Source organism: Chiloscyllium punctatum, chromosome 7, assembly GCF_047496795.1.
Source record: "Chiloscyllium punctatum isolate Juve2018m chromosome 7, sChiPun1.3, whole genome shotgun sequence".
Lineage (NCBI taxonomy): Eukaryota > Metazoa > Chordata > Chondrichthyes > Orectolobiformes > Hemiscylliidae > Chiloscyllium > Chiloscyllium punctatum.
Window position 1 is genome coordinate 130422284 of NC_092745.1, and position 17097 is coordinate 130439380.

Sequence of the window (17097 nt, forward strand, 5' to 3'; positions counted from 1 at the left end):
GAAAAATGTGTTGCTGGAAAAGTGCAACAGGTCAGGCAGCATCCAAGGAGCAGGAGAATCGACGTTTCGGACATATGCCCGAAACGTCGATTCTCCTGCTCCTTGGATGCTGCCTGACATGCTGCGCTTTTCCAGCAATACATTTTTCAGTTGCTGGCTTAATAAGCATTCATTGGCCATCCTAACTGCCCTGGAGAAGGCCCTTGGGCTGCCTTCTTAAACCGCTGTAGCCCATGATGTGTAGCGACATCCCCAATGTTGTTCGGGAGGGATTGGTGGAGCTGGTGTATCAGATGCCAGTAAATCTGCTGTTTTTTTTCTGGATGTTGCTGAGTTCCCAAGCTCCCACTGATAGCAGAGTGCTATCTCTCTATAGTCTCTCTATAGTCTCACATCTTCACTGATCACAACATGCATTTAAATATTTTACCCAGTTAACAATATATTCATTCAGATAAATTATTTTAAAGCACAATGCAGCTGGAAATCTGAAATAAACATAGAGAATGCTGGAGTAACTCAGCAAGTCTGGCAGCATCTGTGAAGAGAGAAACAGAGTTAATGTTTTGACTCTGGTATGATTCTTCTTCAGAACTGTTCTGGTGAAGGGTCATATTGAACTCGAAAATGAAAATGCTGTTTCCCTCTCCTCAGGTGCTGCCAGACTTACTGAGTTTCTCCAGCGCTTTCTGTTTGTGCTTTGTCACTCCACCCTTGGTGGCTGTGTTTTCTGCTGTAGATCTGAAGGTTCCTCTCTGTCTGGTCCTTTCTCAAATGTAACCTAAAACTTACTGATTGCTTAAATTTTCATTCTCCTGTTCTAACACCACTTCAGTGGCAAAATATTTGATAACTCAAGCATCTTGTGTAATTCTTTGTGCCTCACAAATATAAATTTTGTTGTTTCTTTAATGGAGTTGGTGATAAGTTTGAAAGAAGTCATTGTTTTTGGTGCTGAAAAATCCTTCCTGAAGAAGGGCTTATGCCCAAAATGTCGATTCTCCTGCTCCTTGGATGCTGCCTGACCTGCTGCACTTTTCCAGCAACACATTTTTCAGCTCTGATCTCCAGCATCTGCAGTCCTCACTTTCTCCTAATTGTTTTTTGGTGCTGTTTGTAGCATTGGTGGTAGAATTGCTGCACATGGCACTGGATGAATAAGTGAATGTATGAATTAGGAGCATGAGGCCACTCAACCCCTTGATCCTGCTTTGCTATTCAGGACTATCGTGATCTAACTACTCCACACGGCCACCTACCCTGATAACCTTTAATCCCTCTAACTTCTCCTGTCTAACTATTTAGCCAAGTTAGTTGAAACCTTCCAAAATCTAACTCAGTGTTGCAGATTCTTTTCCAAATGCTGGGTAGTTGTCACTTGATTCCAGGTAATCCCCACATCATCAGTGCATTGGGAATTCTGAACGGTCCTGATGCATATATTTGGACTACATCTGGGTAATGAGATTACATTTTTACATTGGTTGGGCAGGTTGAAGAAGGATTGGATGGATTGGAAAAGCTGTCCATATACATCAGAACAAAATAATTGTCAGATGATCAGATATGAAGTGAAGGTGGTGGTCTCATGGTATTATCATTAGACTGTTCTTTGAGCGAACTGGCTAGTGTTGTTGGGGCCTGGGTTTACGTCCTGTCTTAGCAGATGGTAGAGTTTCAATTTAATTTTTTTTTTAAATGTGGAATTAAAGTTTTTCTTTATTCATTCACAGGACATGGACATCACTTGGTAAGTCAACAGTTATTAGTCATCCCTAATTGCATAGAGGGTAGTGAAGATTCAACCCCATTGCTGTGGGTCTGGAGTCACAAGTAGGCCAGACTGGCTAAGGGTGGCAGATTTCCTTCCCTAAAGGCCATTAGTGAACCAGATGGGTTTTCTTCCCCACAACAATTGTTTCATGGTCATCATTAAACGAAATTAAAAATCACACAACACCAGGTTATAGTCTAACAGGTTTATTTGGAGGCACTAGCTTTCGGAGTGCTGCTCCTTCATCAGGTGGTTGTCACGACTATCTGATGAAGTAGCAGCTCTCCAAAAGCTAGTGCTTCCAAATAAACTTGTTGGGCTAAGACCTGGTGTTGTGTGAGTTTTAACTTTGTCCATCCCTGTCCAACACCGGCATCTCCAAATCATCATTAAAACATATTTTTATCTGATTCAAATTCCACCATCTATCACATTACTCAGGTTTCTGGATGAATAGTTAAATGATAATTCCACTAAACCATCGTCTCCCTCCGTGGTTAATATGCCAACAAATTCACCAACATCCACAAACACTGCCACTCTGCCCTTCTGCCATTCCCTGTATTATTACACCTCTCTGGCGGTGTGACATTCTTCTGTAGACTTTCTGTAAAGCCAACCCCTCAGCCAGAGTGTTCTGCTGTTTGCAGTCAAGTTTTGTTTCATATTTGTTCCTGTCGAGTGTTTTGGGATAATCTACTCAGTTAAAGGTGCCATATAAATACAAATAACTCTTGAGTGAATAACTCGCACACTCAGGCAGCAGGAAAATAGCCGTGTTTTCACAGTGCAGTTAAATTTTAGCAAAAATAGAGAGTTTGTGTATACTAGGGTCATAGGATCATAGAGATGTACAGCATGGAAACAGACCCTTCAGAACAACTTGCCCATCATGACTAGATATCCTAAATTAATCTAGTCCCACCTGCCAGCACTTGGCCCATATCCCTCTAAACCCTTCCTAATCACTTACCCATCCAGATGTCTTTTAAATGCCGTAATTGTACCGTCCTCCACCCCTTCCTCTGGCAGCTCATTCCATACACGCACCACCCTCTGAGTGAAAAAGTTGCCCCTGAGGTCCCTTTTCATTCTTTCCCCTCTCACCTTTAAACTGTGACCTCTAGTTTTGCACTTCCCTACTTTGGGGAAAAAAAAACTTGTCTATTTACCCTATCCATGCCCCCCATGATTTTATAAACATCTGGAAGGTCACACTTCAGTCTCTGACGCTCCAGGGAAAATAAACGCAGCCTATTCAGCCTCTCCCTATAGCTCAAACCCTCCAACCCTGGCAACATGCTTGTAAATCTTTTCTGCACCCTTTTCAAGTTTCACAACATATAGCAAAGAGGCTAGGATTGCACGCAGTATTCCAAAAGTGGCCTAACCAATGTCCTATACAGCCTTAACATGACCTCCCAACTCCATTGCATTGACCAATAAAGGCAAGCATACCAAATGCCTTCTTCACTATCCTGTCTACTTGTGATTCCACTTTCAAGGAAAAATAGAAACTTTCTGGGTTTAGGTCTATGGACCATATTGGGCAGAATGAGGCTTGAACAGGTCAGAAATACTCAACTACCATTGGCTGGGCAAGACCGATGTGTTCTCCTGTGGTTCAGAGATTTGTGTTTTGTATTTAACTCCTTTCCAATGATTCAAGTGGGGTAACAGCCCTGAAAAGATGAACAAGTTCTGACAGTTACCAGGTTTTGTTTTAAATGGCTCAGTGTGTCTCATCGGGCTTGGGTCTCTGATGCTCCAGCGAGCATTGAGCGAGAGTTGCAATGTCAGAGATACCACCTTTCAGTCCAGACATAGAACCACATTCCTATTTGCCCCCTCAGGTGAATATGAAAAATCCAATGGAACTAGTCAGAGAAAAGCACAGCGATTGCCTCACTATTTATATACCAACACCTGCTAAAAAGCACAGGTAATCTGACCATCATTATGTATAGGGAGATTGCTTCATTCAGTCTGACTGCTATGCTGCTAACATTACAACAGCGACTACATCACCCAAGTATTTTATTGGCTTTAATGTGACTTTGCATCATTCTAGACCATAAAAGACCCAATAGAGACCTATATCTTTCCTTGTTTCTTTTATATGAGTTGCAACAAACTGTGACATTTTTGTTAAACTGCCATCTCAATGATATTAATTTCTTTGTAGTTACCATCTCCTGGGGCAGCTTGTGCTGTTCCCCTGATGTCCCATGCTAATACAGTGGTAATAATGTCCTTTGTGTTCGTTAGTCCTCAACAAATATTAAATGATGCGCATTTCCTGTATGACCTACCCTGCAGCCCAGTAATTACTGCCTGAATAAAAGCTCATGCACCTGCTGCCCTCTGATTGACATTAATTATCCAGCCTCATTAGTCAGTTTATTGTTCAGCAGTTGATATGAAAACATCAAGCACAGACTCCTCCCGCTATCTAATGGGGGGAAGATGGAAGGGAGCTGGGAAAATGCATTTTGTGTTCAGCAATGAAAGGAGGAGGAGGCACCAGTGGTGTGGGTTGTAGATGATGCTGTAATGGCAACATCACCAGACTATAAGGGTAAGGGACAGAAGGTTAAAGGAAATGTGAGGAACAACTTTTCCACCCAGAAGGTGTTGGGAATCTGGAACTCCCTGGCTGAAAGGGTGGGAGAGGCAGAAACTCTCAACACATTGAAAAATGATTTAGATGCCTACTTGCAATAGAAGGCTACGGACCAAATGTTGGAAATTGGGATTAAAATACAGAACAACCTCGATTACCCGAACGAGACAGACGGGAGTATTTTGTCCAGATAACTGAGAGTTCGGATAACATGTTGTTTGGATAATGGATAGCGTTTTCACAGGACCTTGAGATCTTGTTCAGATAATCCGATATTTTGATAATTGACGTTTGGATAATCAAGGTTGTTCTGTATTTAGGTGGTTGTTTTTGACCAGTGTAGACACAATAAGTCAAAGAGCCCTTTATTGTTCTGTAGACCTCTGTGTATGTTAATCGAGAGGTTAGGCTAATGTTGACATGTGTTCTAATCCCAACCTGTCAGCTGGTGAAACCTTAATGAATAATAATAATTTTAAACAAGAAACAGAAATTGCTGGAAAAACTCATCAGATCTGGTAGCATCTCTGGAAAAAAAGCAGAATTAACATTTTGGGTCCAGTGGTGCTTCTTCAGGACAATAATTTTAATAACCATCATTTTAATTTTAATTTTCTTATAATTTTAATATCCTTTGTCTCGGGAGCAACCATTTTTCAGAAAAGGGATAGATTCAATTAAACAGTCTCATTAGCCTAACTTTCCCAAGTAACTATTTTATTAAAGTTCATCAGAATCATCCAACATCGATTTTTATGGAGACTTTCAGAAAGTTCCATGCGTGGAGAGGTTTCCCAGTGGAAAATTCAATTTCCTGGGGAATTTGTTCAGAGTTTGCTACAATGGGGATTCTGTATGATCTCATCGAATCATAGAATCATAGAATTCCAGGAATCTCAAGGAAAAAGTCCCACCTATGCTGGAATAACAGCAATCAGAAAATCTGTCTCTTTGTTTCTGTCTTCACAGATACAAAAACCAGACAGCCAAGGGACTTGTGAGAATGAGGAACTGAACAAAATGATTAACAACTGGAGAAAATAATGGCACTGAAATAATGAACTCCTTGAATCTGCATTTCTGGAGTGTTAAAGAGGTGGTTATAGAGATATTGGATAGTCATCTTTCCAGTTTCAAAGATAGGCACAGTGACTTAGTTAACACTGACACCTCAGGGACATGGGTTCAATTCCAGCATCAGGCAGCTATCTGTGTGGAGTTTGTACAATCTCCCCGTGTCTGTGTGGGTTTCCTCCAGGTACTCCAGTTTCCTCCCACAGTCCAAAGATGTGTGGGTTAGGTGGATTAGTCAAGAGGATTTCAGGAAAAGTGTAGGGGGTGGGTCTGGGTGGGATGCTCTTCAGAGGATTGGTGTGGACTTGACGGGCCAGTGGCGTGCCACAAGGATCGGTGCTGGGTCCACTACTTTTCATTTAAATAAATGATTTGGATGTGAGCATAAAAGGTATAGTTAGTATGTTTGCACATGACACTAAAAGTGGAGGTGTAGTGGACAGCAAAGAAGGTTACCTCAGATTACAACAGGATCTTGATCAGATGGGCCAATGGGCTGATAAGTGACAGATGGAGTTTGATCCAGATAAATGCAAGGTGCTGCATTTTGGAAAAACAAATCATAGCAGGACTTATACACTTAATGGTAAGGTTTTAGGGGATGTTGCTAAACAAAGAGACCGTGGAGTCTCCAAGGAACAATCCCAGTTGATTAGAATGTCATCCCACTATTGAAGAAAGAAGGGAGAGAGAAGATTGGAAGTTTTGGAGACCTTGGAGAACTTAATAGAGTTCTTCAAGGAAGTGACCAAGTTGTTAGATGAAGGAAGGGCTGTTGATGTTATATACATGGACTTCAGTAATGCGTTTGATAAGGTTCCCCATGGTAGACTAATGGAGAAAGTGAAGTCACATGGTGTGCAGGGTGTTCTAGCTAGGTGGACAAAAACTGGTTGAGCAACAGGATACAGAGAGTAGTTGAAGGGAGTTTCTCGAAATGGAGAAAGGTGACCAGTGGTGTTCCACAGGGGTCAGTGTTGGGGCCATTGTTATTTGTAATATACAGAAATGATCTGGATGAGGACACTGTTGGTATAATCAGCAAGTTTGCAGATGACACAAAGATTGGTGGAGTAGCAGAAAGCATAAGGGACTGTCAGAGAATACAGGAGAATATAGATAGACTGGAGAGTTGGGCGGAAAAGTGGCAGATGGCTTTCAATCCAGACAAATGTGAGGTGATTTAGGCAAGTAAATTCTAGAGCGAATTATACAATGAACAGAAGAGCCTTGGGAAAAGTTGATGGGCAGAGAGATCAGGGAGTACAGGTCCATTGTACCCTAAAGGTTGCTGCACAGGTGGATAGAGTGGTCAAGAAGGCATATAGTATGCTTGCCTTCATTGGATGGGGTATTGAGTATAAGAGCTGGCAAGTCATGTTAAAATTGTACAAGACATTGGTTCGGCCGCATTTAGAATACAGTGTACAGTTCTGGTCGCCACATTACCAAAAGGATGTGGACGCTTTGGAAAGGGTGCAGAGAAGGTTTACGAGGATGTTGCCTGGTATGGAAGGTGCTAGATATGAAGAAAGGTTGAGTAGGTTAGGTTTATTTTCACTAGAAAAAAGTAGATTGAGGGGGGACCTGAATGAGGTTTACAAAATCATGAAGAGTATAGACAGGGTGGATAGAGACAAGCTTTTTCCCAGGGTGAAGGATTCAAAAACCAGAGGTCACGCTTTTAAGCTGAGAGTTGGAAAGTTTAAGGGGGATACATGCTGTAAGTACTTCACACAGAGGGTGGTGGGCATTTGGAACGCGTTGCCAGCAGAGGTGGTAGAGGCAGGCACGGTAGATTCATGTAAGATGTGTCTGGACAGATGCATGAGAAGGTGGGGAGCAGAGGGATACAGATGCTTAGGAATTGACCAACAGGTTTAGACAATACATTTTGATCGGCTCAGGCTTGGAGGGCCAAAGGGCCTTTTCCTGGGCTGTAAATTTTCTTTGTTCTTGGAGTGCAGGTTCATAGCTCCTTGAAAGTGGAGTCGCAGGTTGATAGGATAACAAAGAAAACGTTTGGTATGCTTTCCTTTATCGGTCAGAGTATTGAGTATAGGGGTTGGGAAGTCATGTTGCGACTGTACAGGACATTGGTTAGACCACTTTTGGAATATTGTGTGCAATTCTGGTCTCCTTCCTATTGAAAAGACATTATGAAACTTGAAAGGGTTCAGAAAAGATTTACAAGGATATTGCCAGGGTTGGAAGATTTGAACTATAGGGAGAGGTTGAATAGGCTGAGGCTGTTTTCCCTGGAGCATTGGAGGCTGAGAGGTGACCTTATAGAGGTTTACAAAATTATGAGAGGCATGGATAGGGTAAATAGGCAAAGTCTTTTCCCTGGGGTCAGGGAGTCCAGAACTAGAGGGCATAGGTTTAGGGTGAGAGGGGATAGATATAAAAGAGACCTAAGGGGCAACTTTTTCATGCAGAGGGTGGTATGTGTATGGAATGAGCTGCCAGAGAAACTGGTGGAAGCTGGTACAATTGCAACATTTAAGAGGCATTTAGATGGGTATATGAATACAAGGGTTTGGAGGGATATGGGCCGGGTGCTGGCAGATGGGACTAGATTGGGTTGGGATATCTGGTTGGCATGGACAGGTTGGACTGATGGGTCTGTTTCCGTGCTGTACATCTCTATGACTCTATGTTGGGATTCTGTGATTCTATAAGCTGCTTAGCTGTTCTGAGGTTCCTCCTTCACCAATTGACATAATTGCTGTGCCAATGCATTGACTTCCAGATTTGGACATCGCTGTTGTGCATCAGGGAAAAAGAAATTGGAGGGAGTATTGTTTGGAACAATCCCAGTAGATTGGAATGTCGCAAATGTCATCCAATTATTGAAGAAAGGAGGGAGAGAGAGGATTGGGAGCCTCTGATCAGTTTGCCTGTCATTGGGAGTCAGGTCGGGAAAATACTGACATTTATTACAAAGGATGTGACAGCTGGATACTTTAGAAATTTACAATCAGATGATGCAGGGTCAATTTGGATCAATGAAAGAGGAAGAAGTTTTGACAAACCTGTCAGAATGTGGCTAACAGAACATACCAAGTTAGAGAAAGTGGCTGTTTTATATTTGGATTTTCAGAAGGCGGTTGATAAGGTTCCATACAAGAGATTAGCAAAGAAAATCCAATCACATGGCATTGCGGTAATCTACTGGTCTTGACTGAGAATCCGTTATTAGATAGAGAGCAGAGGGTACCAGTAAGGTGGTCGTTCTCAGCTTGTCATTTGTTACTGCAAAGATCAGTTCTTGGTCCCCAGCTGTTATATTCTATGTCAATGATTTGATGATTTGAGGATCGAATGTAACATCTCCAAATTTGCTAATGACACTAAATATGGTTGGGCCTGGCACATTACTCGCAGGGACTCCTGCGGTGATATCCTGGGACTGAGATAATTAGCCTCCAACAACCATAACGGACTTCATTTGTGCTAAGTATGAGTCCACCCAATGGCAGAGTTCCTCCGCCCTTAATCCTATTGGCTCTGTTTTGTTTTGCTGGGGCTACTCCATCCCACATTTGGCCAAATGTTGCTTTGTTGTCAAAGGCAATAATTCTCACCTCACTTCTGGAGTTCAGTTCTTTTGTCCATGTTTAGTCCCGTAATAAGGTCAGGAGCTGAATGAGCCAAGTAGAATCCCAACTGAGCATCAGTTGCTGCTGAGTAAGTGTTCTTGATCACACTGTCAATGATCTCTCCATCAATTTGCTGATAACTGAATATAGACTGATGAGTTAGGTTTAGGTTTAGTGTTATGATTAGATTGACTGCTGTTATGGTCCCAGGTGATGGTAACGCGGAACAAGTCAGATCCCAGAATGAAACTTGGTTTGATAGATCTTATGGTTAATTTTAACAGTCAGTTATTGTGGTGGTTAATCATTGAAAGATAATCACATGAGGCTGCAGATGTTCTTTAACAACAGAACAAAAGTTTATTGAACAAAAATAGTTATATAAGACAGCTAGAAAGAGCACAACACAAAGAGCAAAACAAAGTTTCAATGTTTTCCAAAACTATCCTTTTACAGAAAGTTAACTCCAGAGAAATGTCACTCCGATCTCAACTCTTTAAGTGTTTACTTCGTTCTCTCAATTTCTTTTCCTTGGATTCTGCAGACAGTTTTAAGATTCTTTTCTGCGATCGCAGGCAGGAATCTTTCACAATTCTGCTGGTCGAAAGTTCTTCAGTTCTAACAACATCAAGATTTCTATCCAGCCCACCCTGCTAGAAGCTCCACTGAATAAAATACTTCAGCTTATAGTGACGGGTCTTTCTTATGAAAAAGTTAATTCTCCTGCTTGGGAAACTATTCTCCCTTCTGAACCAAACTCCCGATTCTTCTGAATGGAACTGGGAAAGCTGAAGCTAATGGTTTTTCTTCTGTCGTACACTTAGCAATACAAATATTCTATCCATTAACACTGGATAGTGTTAATGCTAGGGTTCTGCCAATGCCTTTACTGCAGTCACATGCTTTATAGAAATTGATGCACCTTTGGTCACAGTTCCAATGACTTTTTGTCTGTCTAAAAACATGTACCTTTAAGAGGCATTTGGATGGGTAAATGAATAGGAAGGGTTTGGAGGGATATGGGCCGGGTGCTGGCAGGTGGGACTAGATTAGGTTGGGATATCCGGTCAGCACGGACGGGTTAGACTGAAGGGTCTGTTTCCGTGCTGTACATCTCTATGACGATGACTATGACTATAACTGACCCCCAACCAGTTGCCTCTATATTAAAATACAAATCCCAAAAATGATTATATGTTAGACAACTTTGATCACATGGTAATTGGCCAGGTAGAATATGCCCAGATGTTTGAGGATAGGCCATGCCAGTGTAATCTCCCACATTGCTGGATAGGTGCTATACTGTACCTGCACTCAAATAACATGGCTCTGGGTGTGGTTGGCTGTGGAGGGCATGTCTTCTGCATGGCTGGAATGTTGGCAGGTCTCACAGTCCTTCAGCATGCATCCCTTTCTTAATCTCATATGAAATGAATCAGATTGGCTGATGACTGGCATCTATGATGCTGGGCACCATTGGAGGAGGTTGGAGTCAAATCATCCACTTGATAGAAGGGCTTATGCCCGAAACGTCGATTCTCCTGCTCCTTGGATGCTGCCTGACCTGCTGCGCTTTTCCAGCAACACATTTTTCAGCTCTGATCTCCAGCATCTGCAGTCCTCACTTTCTCCTAGTCAAATCATCCAATTGTCAATCCTGACCGAAGATTGTTGCCCATGCTTCAGCCTTTTCATTTATACTGATGTGTAGAACTCCCTCATCATTAAGGATGGGAATATTTTTGGACCCTCCTTCTCCAGTGAGTAGTTTAATGTTCTTGCGTCATTCTGACTGGATTTGGCAGGACTGTAGAACTCTGATCGCCTATATTCAGTGTGGGATCACTTACCTCTGTTTATCACATACTTCTTCTGTTTGACAACCAAATGTTGCAGCTCTATGTAATTGTAACCTCAGTTTTAGTTATGACTGGTACTGCCCCTGGCATATTGATCTACCCTGTTCATTAAGCCTATGCTATGATGGTGTCAATAGAGTTAGTGATTTGCTGGGCCCTGAGTGCAGATTGTGCTTAAATACAACTCTGTTGCGCGTGGTCTGCATTGAATGGAAATCTGACTGAATCAATCCCATCGTAGTATTCTTGATGGGGGTGTGGACATCACTCCCAAGGCTTGCACCACTCATCTACCCTGTCCCCGTAAGAATCAATTCCGCATTCTACAAAATTCCAAAGAGTACAGACCCTAACTCCCTTCATAAAAATATCCCTTCACACCCAGCAATAGCCAAATGAACCTTTTCCGGACTGCCGCCAATGTAAATATATCTTGCTTTAGATAAGGAATCCAAAACTGCTCACACTATTCCAGCTGTGATCTGACTTGTATAGCTTTAGCGAGACTCCCTACTTTTATCCTTAGAAGGATCCCTACAGCGTGGAAACGAGCCATTTCACCCAAAAAGTCCACACCAACCCTCTGCAGAGTAACCCATTCAGACCCAATCCCCTTTCCTCTGCATTCACCCCTGACTAATGCAGCTAACCTACATATCCCTGAACACTCTGGGCAATTTCCCATGGCCAATCCACCTAACCTGCACATCTTTGGACTGTGAGAGGAAACCCATGCAGACACGGAGAGAATGTGTGAACTCCACACAGACAGTTACCCGAGGGTGGAATGGAACCCAGGTCCGTGGCACTGTGAGGCAGCAATGCTAACCACCGTGCCACTGTGTTGCCACTTCATACAACATTCCCTTTGGAATAAATGCCAACATTTAATCTGTCTGCCCTATCATGATGGACGAGATCCCCAGTGCAAAGGTGGGCCTCCAACTTCACAGACTGTCGACTCACTCCAATACCGTCATGGACATACGCATCTGCAAATGGTAGATTGGTGAGGACATTGTAACATGGCTTTTTCATTCTTGTCGGTTCCCTCAGCATCAGCTGCAGGCCCAGTCTGGCTGCTATATTGTTCAGGGCCTGCCCAGTTTGGGGAGTAATGATGCTGCGGAGGCACTCTTGGATACTGAAGCTTCCCGCACAACTTCACATCTTCATAAGAAAGAGGCACAAGAGTAGGCCATTCCTCACATTCCTCACACCCACTTTCCTGCCTTTTCCCTATGATCCTTGATTCCCCAACTGATCAAGAATCTCTCTCTCTCTCAGTCTTAAATATACACAAGGACTCTGCCCTCACAGTTCTCAGTGGTAAGGAGTTCCAGAGACCCTCAACCCTCTGAGAGAAGAAGCTCCTTCTCATCTCAGACATAACTTGGTGCCCCTTTATTCTGAGACTGTACCCTCTGGACTTAGACTCTCCCATGAGGGGATTAATCCTCTCAGCATTGACCCTATCAAGCCCTTTAAGAATCTGATGTGTCAATTATATCACCTCTCATTCTTTTACACACCAATGAGTAGAGTCCCAAACTTGTTCCTTAAACACTCCCTCCATACCAGGGGTCACCCCTTTGAACCTTTTATGAACTACCTCCAATGGAAACATGTATTTCCTTAAATAAAAGACTAAAACCGCTCATCGTGCTCCAGATGTGGTCTCCCCAGCACCTTGCACAGTTGGAACATGAATTCCCTACTCTTAAGCTCCAACCACCTCAAAATAAGGACCAAAGGAGTCCTGTATTATGAGTCCTATGAGTAATTTAACATGACACTGTATTCCCTCCTGCCTTCTGTATAAACATCTTTAATCCATTCTGAATATCTGCTTCTTTTGGCATCAGGATAATGATTTTATTTGTTTAAAAAGGTAAAGTTGTTGCTAATCAAATGGAAAAAATATCTTAAAAATACTTTGGATTTGTACATTATCCCAAACTGACTGAAAAAAGTCTAAGCTACGGCTATTAATTTTGTACACGGAAATAAAATTAAAATCATTAATTACATAGAAACTGCCATAACCACTACAAAGAGAATGAACCCAAGCCTGCAATCTTTAGCTTTATATATAAAGTAGGTTACAGGCTTTGTAGCTCATTAGGCTGAGTGACTCAGCACAATCAAACATCCCATAATTGCTCCGTACTTGAGGTCTCTTTCGTTGCTTGGAGATTACAATTTTGCATGGAGTCACCCAGGCAGCAATCAACATTTAAAGTATTTTTTTTCTCAGGGTTCTTTCTCTGGTAAAGTTGCATCTATCAGTCACCCTGAGCTGGCCCTCAAGGACGTGATGGTGGGTCACCAGCCTCCCAAGAATCAATCTAACTGTGCCAAAAAAATATACAAAAACAGCTTCCACCACCTGTTTAGAAAGAGAGTTCCAAAGCCTCATGACCCTCTGAGAGAAGGTAGGCCTTATCTCAGCCTTAAATGGATTAGTTTGAAGTTAAGAGCATAAGGAGCTAGGAGCAGGGAGGAGGCCATTCAGCCCCTCGAGCTTGCTCCACCATTTAATATGATCACGGCTGATCTCATCTTGGCCTCAACTCCACATTCCTGTCCACTCCCCCATAACCCTTCAACCCGTTACTAATTAAAAATCTATCTTCTCCTTACATTTACTCAATATACTAGCATCCACCACACTCTGGGGGAGTAAAAGCCACAGATTCATGACCCTTTGAGGGAAGTAATTTCTCCTCAACTCTGTATTAAATCTCCTTTAGCATAAAACCATTTTGTTGAGCCATCACAGTACATGTGGTGACAATGGTATTTAGTCGTGATTTTGAATCAGAAAGGGGTTGTGTGCGGTTATTGGACGTAAACACGATCACGATGGCCTTGTAACACCTCACTTGTCTTGTGTTCCACCTAGCCCTTGCTTTTCTGCTGGAAGCCAGGAATCATTTTCAAAACTATTCCTCAGAGTAACAGTCTGAGAAGCATTCTACTTTGTAGGTTAGACCTAAAAAAATTGAGTAAAGTACTGCTTCAGTCCATTTGAACAAACCTGGTGACAATAAAGTCACAACACTCTTCAAGTTACAAAATGCTGACTTAAGTATTCCAGTACTGATAAACGTGCAACATTTATCTAAGAAGTCCCTTTTAGAAATAAAGAAAAAGTGTTTTCACTTCTCAGAACCCACCAGGTTCCTGATATAAATTCAACAAAATGAATTAGATTCCACAGCCCAATATTAAATTCCAACTGTGACTGCAAAACAAGTTCAGTAAAAATCTTGCAAAGTTTCCCTTGTCCTTTGTGTGAACTAAGAGATCTGTTGACAGGTCTCTACAACACTCAGAACCACCGAGACAATCTTTCACACAGCCTGGATCGTTTCAGGGTTTCACCTGCAGCTGAGCGTGGCTAATGCTCAAGTCAGCGTTTTCAGAGACGACACTTTGCCGATGTGAGGTGGACCTCAGTGTATCCTGCTCCACTTCGATCTTGTTCCTACAGGCGATACAGAGCATTTGCTTGATCACATGCCACATGTCTGGGTCCTTGTAGGAGTAAATGATTGGGTTCATCAGAGAGTTGGTCAAGGCCAGCAGCAGGACCCAAATCTTTACACTCAGCAGATGGCAGCTAGAGCAGCAAAGACCATCCAAAAGGACCACCACCAGCCCAGGAGTCCAGCAAAAAACAAAAGCACCTGCAAGAGAAATACAACATAAGAACTTGAATAACCTTGAGTGTTTTAGAGTTGTAGAGCATAGGAACATGCCCTTCAGCCCACCATGTCTATGCCGACCAACGAACATCAGACTATACTATTCCCATTTACCTGCGCTTGGTCCATAGCCTACTATACCAGATGCTTCAGAAATGTTGTGAGAGTCCCCTCTCAGGCAGCACATTCCATATTCCTACTGCCCTCTGTGTGAAAAACATTTTCCTCAGATCCCATCCTTTATCCAACATTTTTCCATGTAACTTCTCCCAGAATTAACTTTGGGAGGGAGAGGATGGTTTGTGAGCAGCAGGGTCCTGAGACAACCCTCCCTCGAGCCCTCCCACTCACTACCACCTCACCACCTTGTCAGAACATTGGAAAGAAAAAAAAGGTCAGACCAGGAGGAGGTTATCTATCTCCTTCTGCCAATTGTTGATTTTTCAAACAGAGCTACCTTATTATTCCCACTCTCCATGCTCTTTCTTTACAAACATTTCCCCTTTAATGATTTATCCAGCTCCATTCTGAGCGTAACAAATTAAACTGTTTCCACTGCCCTTTCAGCAGCCCATTGTAAATCCCCCTCCCTGTCCAACAAAGATCTCCTTATTTACTCTGTCAAAAGTCTTCAAGACTTTTGAACAGCTCTGTGGAATCTCTCCTCTATGGAGTAGAATCCTTGCTTCTCCACTCCATGGAATGAAGACCCTCATCTTCAGTACCATTTTATTGATTCTCCTGAATCCTCTCTCAATGATCTTCGTATCCTTCCTAAAGTGTGAATTAACGCCTGTCTTGGTTATATGATCACTAATACTTTGCCTCTTAAAGATCAATCAACACAATAACAAAATACCGTGGATGGCAGGAATCTGAAATAAATCTGTAAGACCATAAGATGTCGGAGCAAAAGTCGGCCATTCAGCCCATCGAGTCTTCTCAGTCACTCAATGAGATCATGCCTGATGAGATCATCGTCAACTCTGCTTTCATGCCTTTTTCCCCCATAACCCTTGATTCCCTTCCTGATTAAAAATCCATCTCCCTCAGCCTTGAATATACTTAATGACCCGGTCCCAATACCCTCTATGTATAAAAGTCCACAAATTCATCATTTTCTTAGAGAAAAAAATTCCTCATCTTTGTCTGAAATGTGGAACCCCTTATTCTTAGATGATGCTGCCTGGTCCTAGACTCTCCCACAAGAGGAAACAACCTTGTCACATTTACCCACCCAATAAGGTCACCTCTCATTCTTCTAGATTCTAGTGAGTACAGACCCGACCTGTAAGGGTGGCACAGTGGCTCAGTGGTCAGCACTGCTGCCTCACAGCACCAGGGACCTGGGTTCGATTCCAGCCTCAGGTGACTGTCTGTGTGGAGTTTGCACATTCTCCTGGTGTCTAAGTGGGTTTCCTCCTACAATCCAGAAATGTGCAGGCCAGGTGAATTGGCCATGCTAGATTGCCTTGGTGTTGAGGGATGTGTAGCTGGGTGCATTAGTCAGGTGTAAATATAGGGTCGGGGAATGGGTCTGGGTGGGTTATTCTTCAGAGGTTGATGTGGACTTGTTGGGCCTGTTACCACACTGTAGGGATTCTATGATCAACCTCTCCTCATAAGACAGCCCTTCATACCTGGGATCAGTTGAGTGAACTTACTCTGGATCACCTCCAGTGCCAGTATACTTTTTCCTTGGGTAACACCATAAGAAACAGGAACCAGACCAAGCCAAATGCCCCTCAAGCCTGCTCTGCCATTCAATAGGATCATTGCTCATCCAACATTCCTCGCATTCACTTTGCTGCATTTTCCCTGCACCCCTTGATTCCCCAACTGATCAAGAATCTGTCTATCTCAGTCTTAATGGTGTCCAAAACTATTCACAGTATTCCAGCTGTGGACTGACTAATGCCTCATACAGTTTTCATGAAACTCCCTGTTTTTATACCTTATTCCCTTTGAAATAAAGGCCAACATTCCACTTGCACAAATTATTCGATGAGCTAGTGCAGTCATGGTGGGCCAAATGGCCCATTGAGTCCACATTGACCCTCCAAAGAGCATCCCACCCATGCCCACACCCTTACCTTATCCCTGTAAACCTGCATTTCCCATGGCTAACCCAGCACGTCTCCTTCTGCACTGTGATCATTCTGTGATGCAGAAAACTCCAGTGTAGCATTGGAGCAGTCTCAAGTCACGCAGGTTATGGGGCTCATTCACTATTAGGAGCTTCTGCTAATTTCTGCAAAAAAAGAGCAGGAGGCCCTGGATACAGGTCACACATCAACCCAGGGCTAAAACATTAAACAGGGGAATAGGACCAGTATTACACAGGGGTGTGGTGTGTCAAGCAGTGCTGGGCAGTGACAATGCCAGCTTCATTCAAGGTGAATGGCCTGAGGGAATCTAGCAATTCACTCTCTCAACAGCACATGTGGTGGCATGG

At 42.9% G+C, this 17097-nt stretch overlaps 1 protein-coding gene across 3 annotated transcripts in view; it reads right to left on the bottom strand.

Annotated features, from left to right (window-relative positions):
* Positions 1 to 9464: 9464 nt before the first annotated feature.
* The window catches only part of LOC140480136 (lysophosphatidic acid receptor 3-like), a 99289-nt gene continuing 91656 nt past the window's right edge, over positions 9465 to 17097 (bottom strand). For all 3 annotated transcript variants that reach the window (XM_072574840.1, XM_072574841.1, XM_072574842.1), the window contains exon 4: positions 9465 to 14624. In XM_072574840.1, coding sequence (XP_072430941.1) covers positions 14308 to 14624 — 317 coding nt within the window. In that variant the 3' untranslated portion in view covers positions 9465 to 14307. The remainder of the gene's footprint in view (positions 14625 to 17097) is intronic.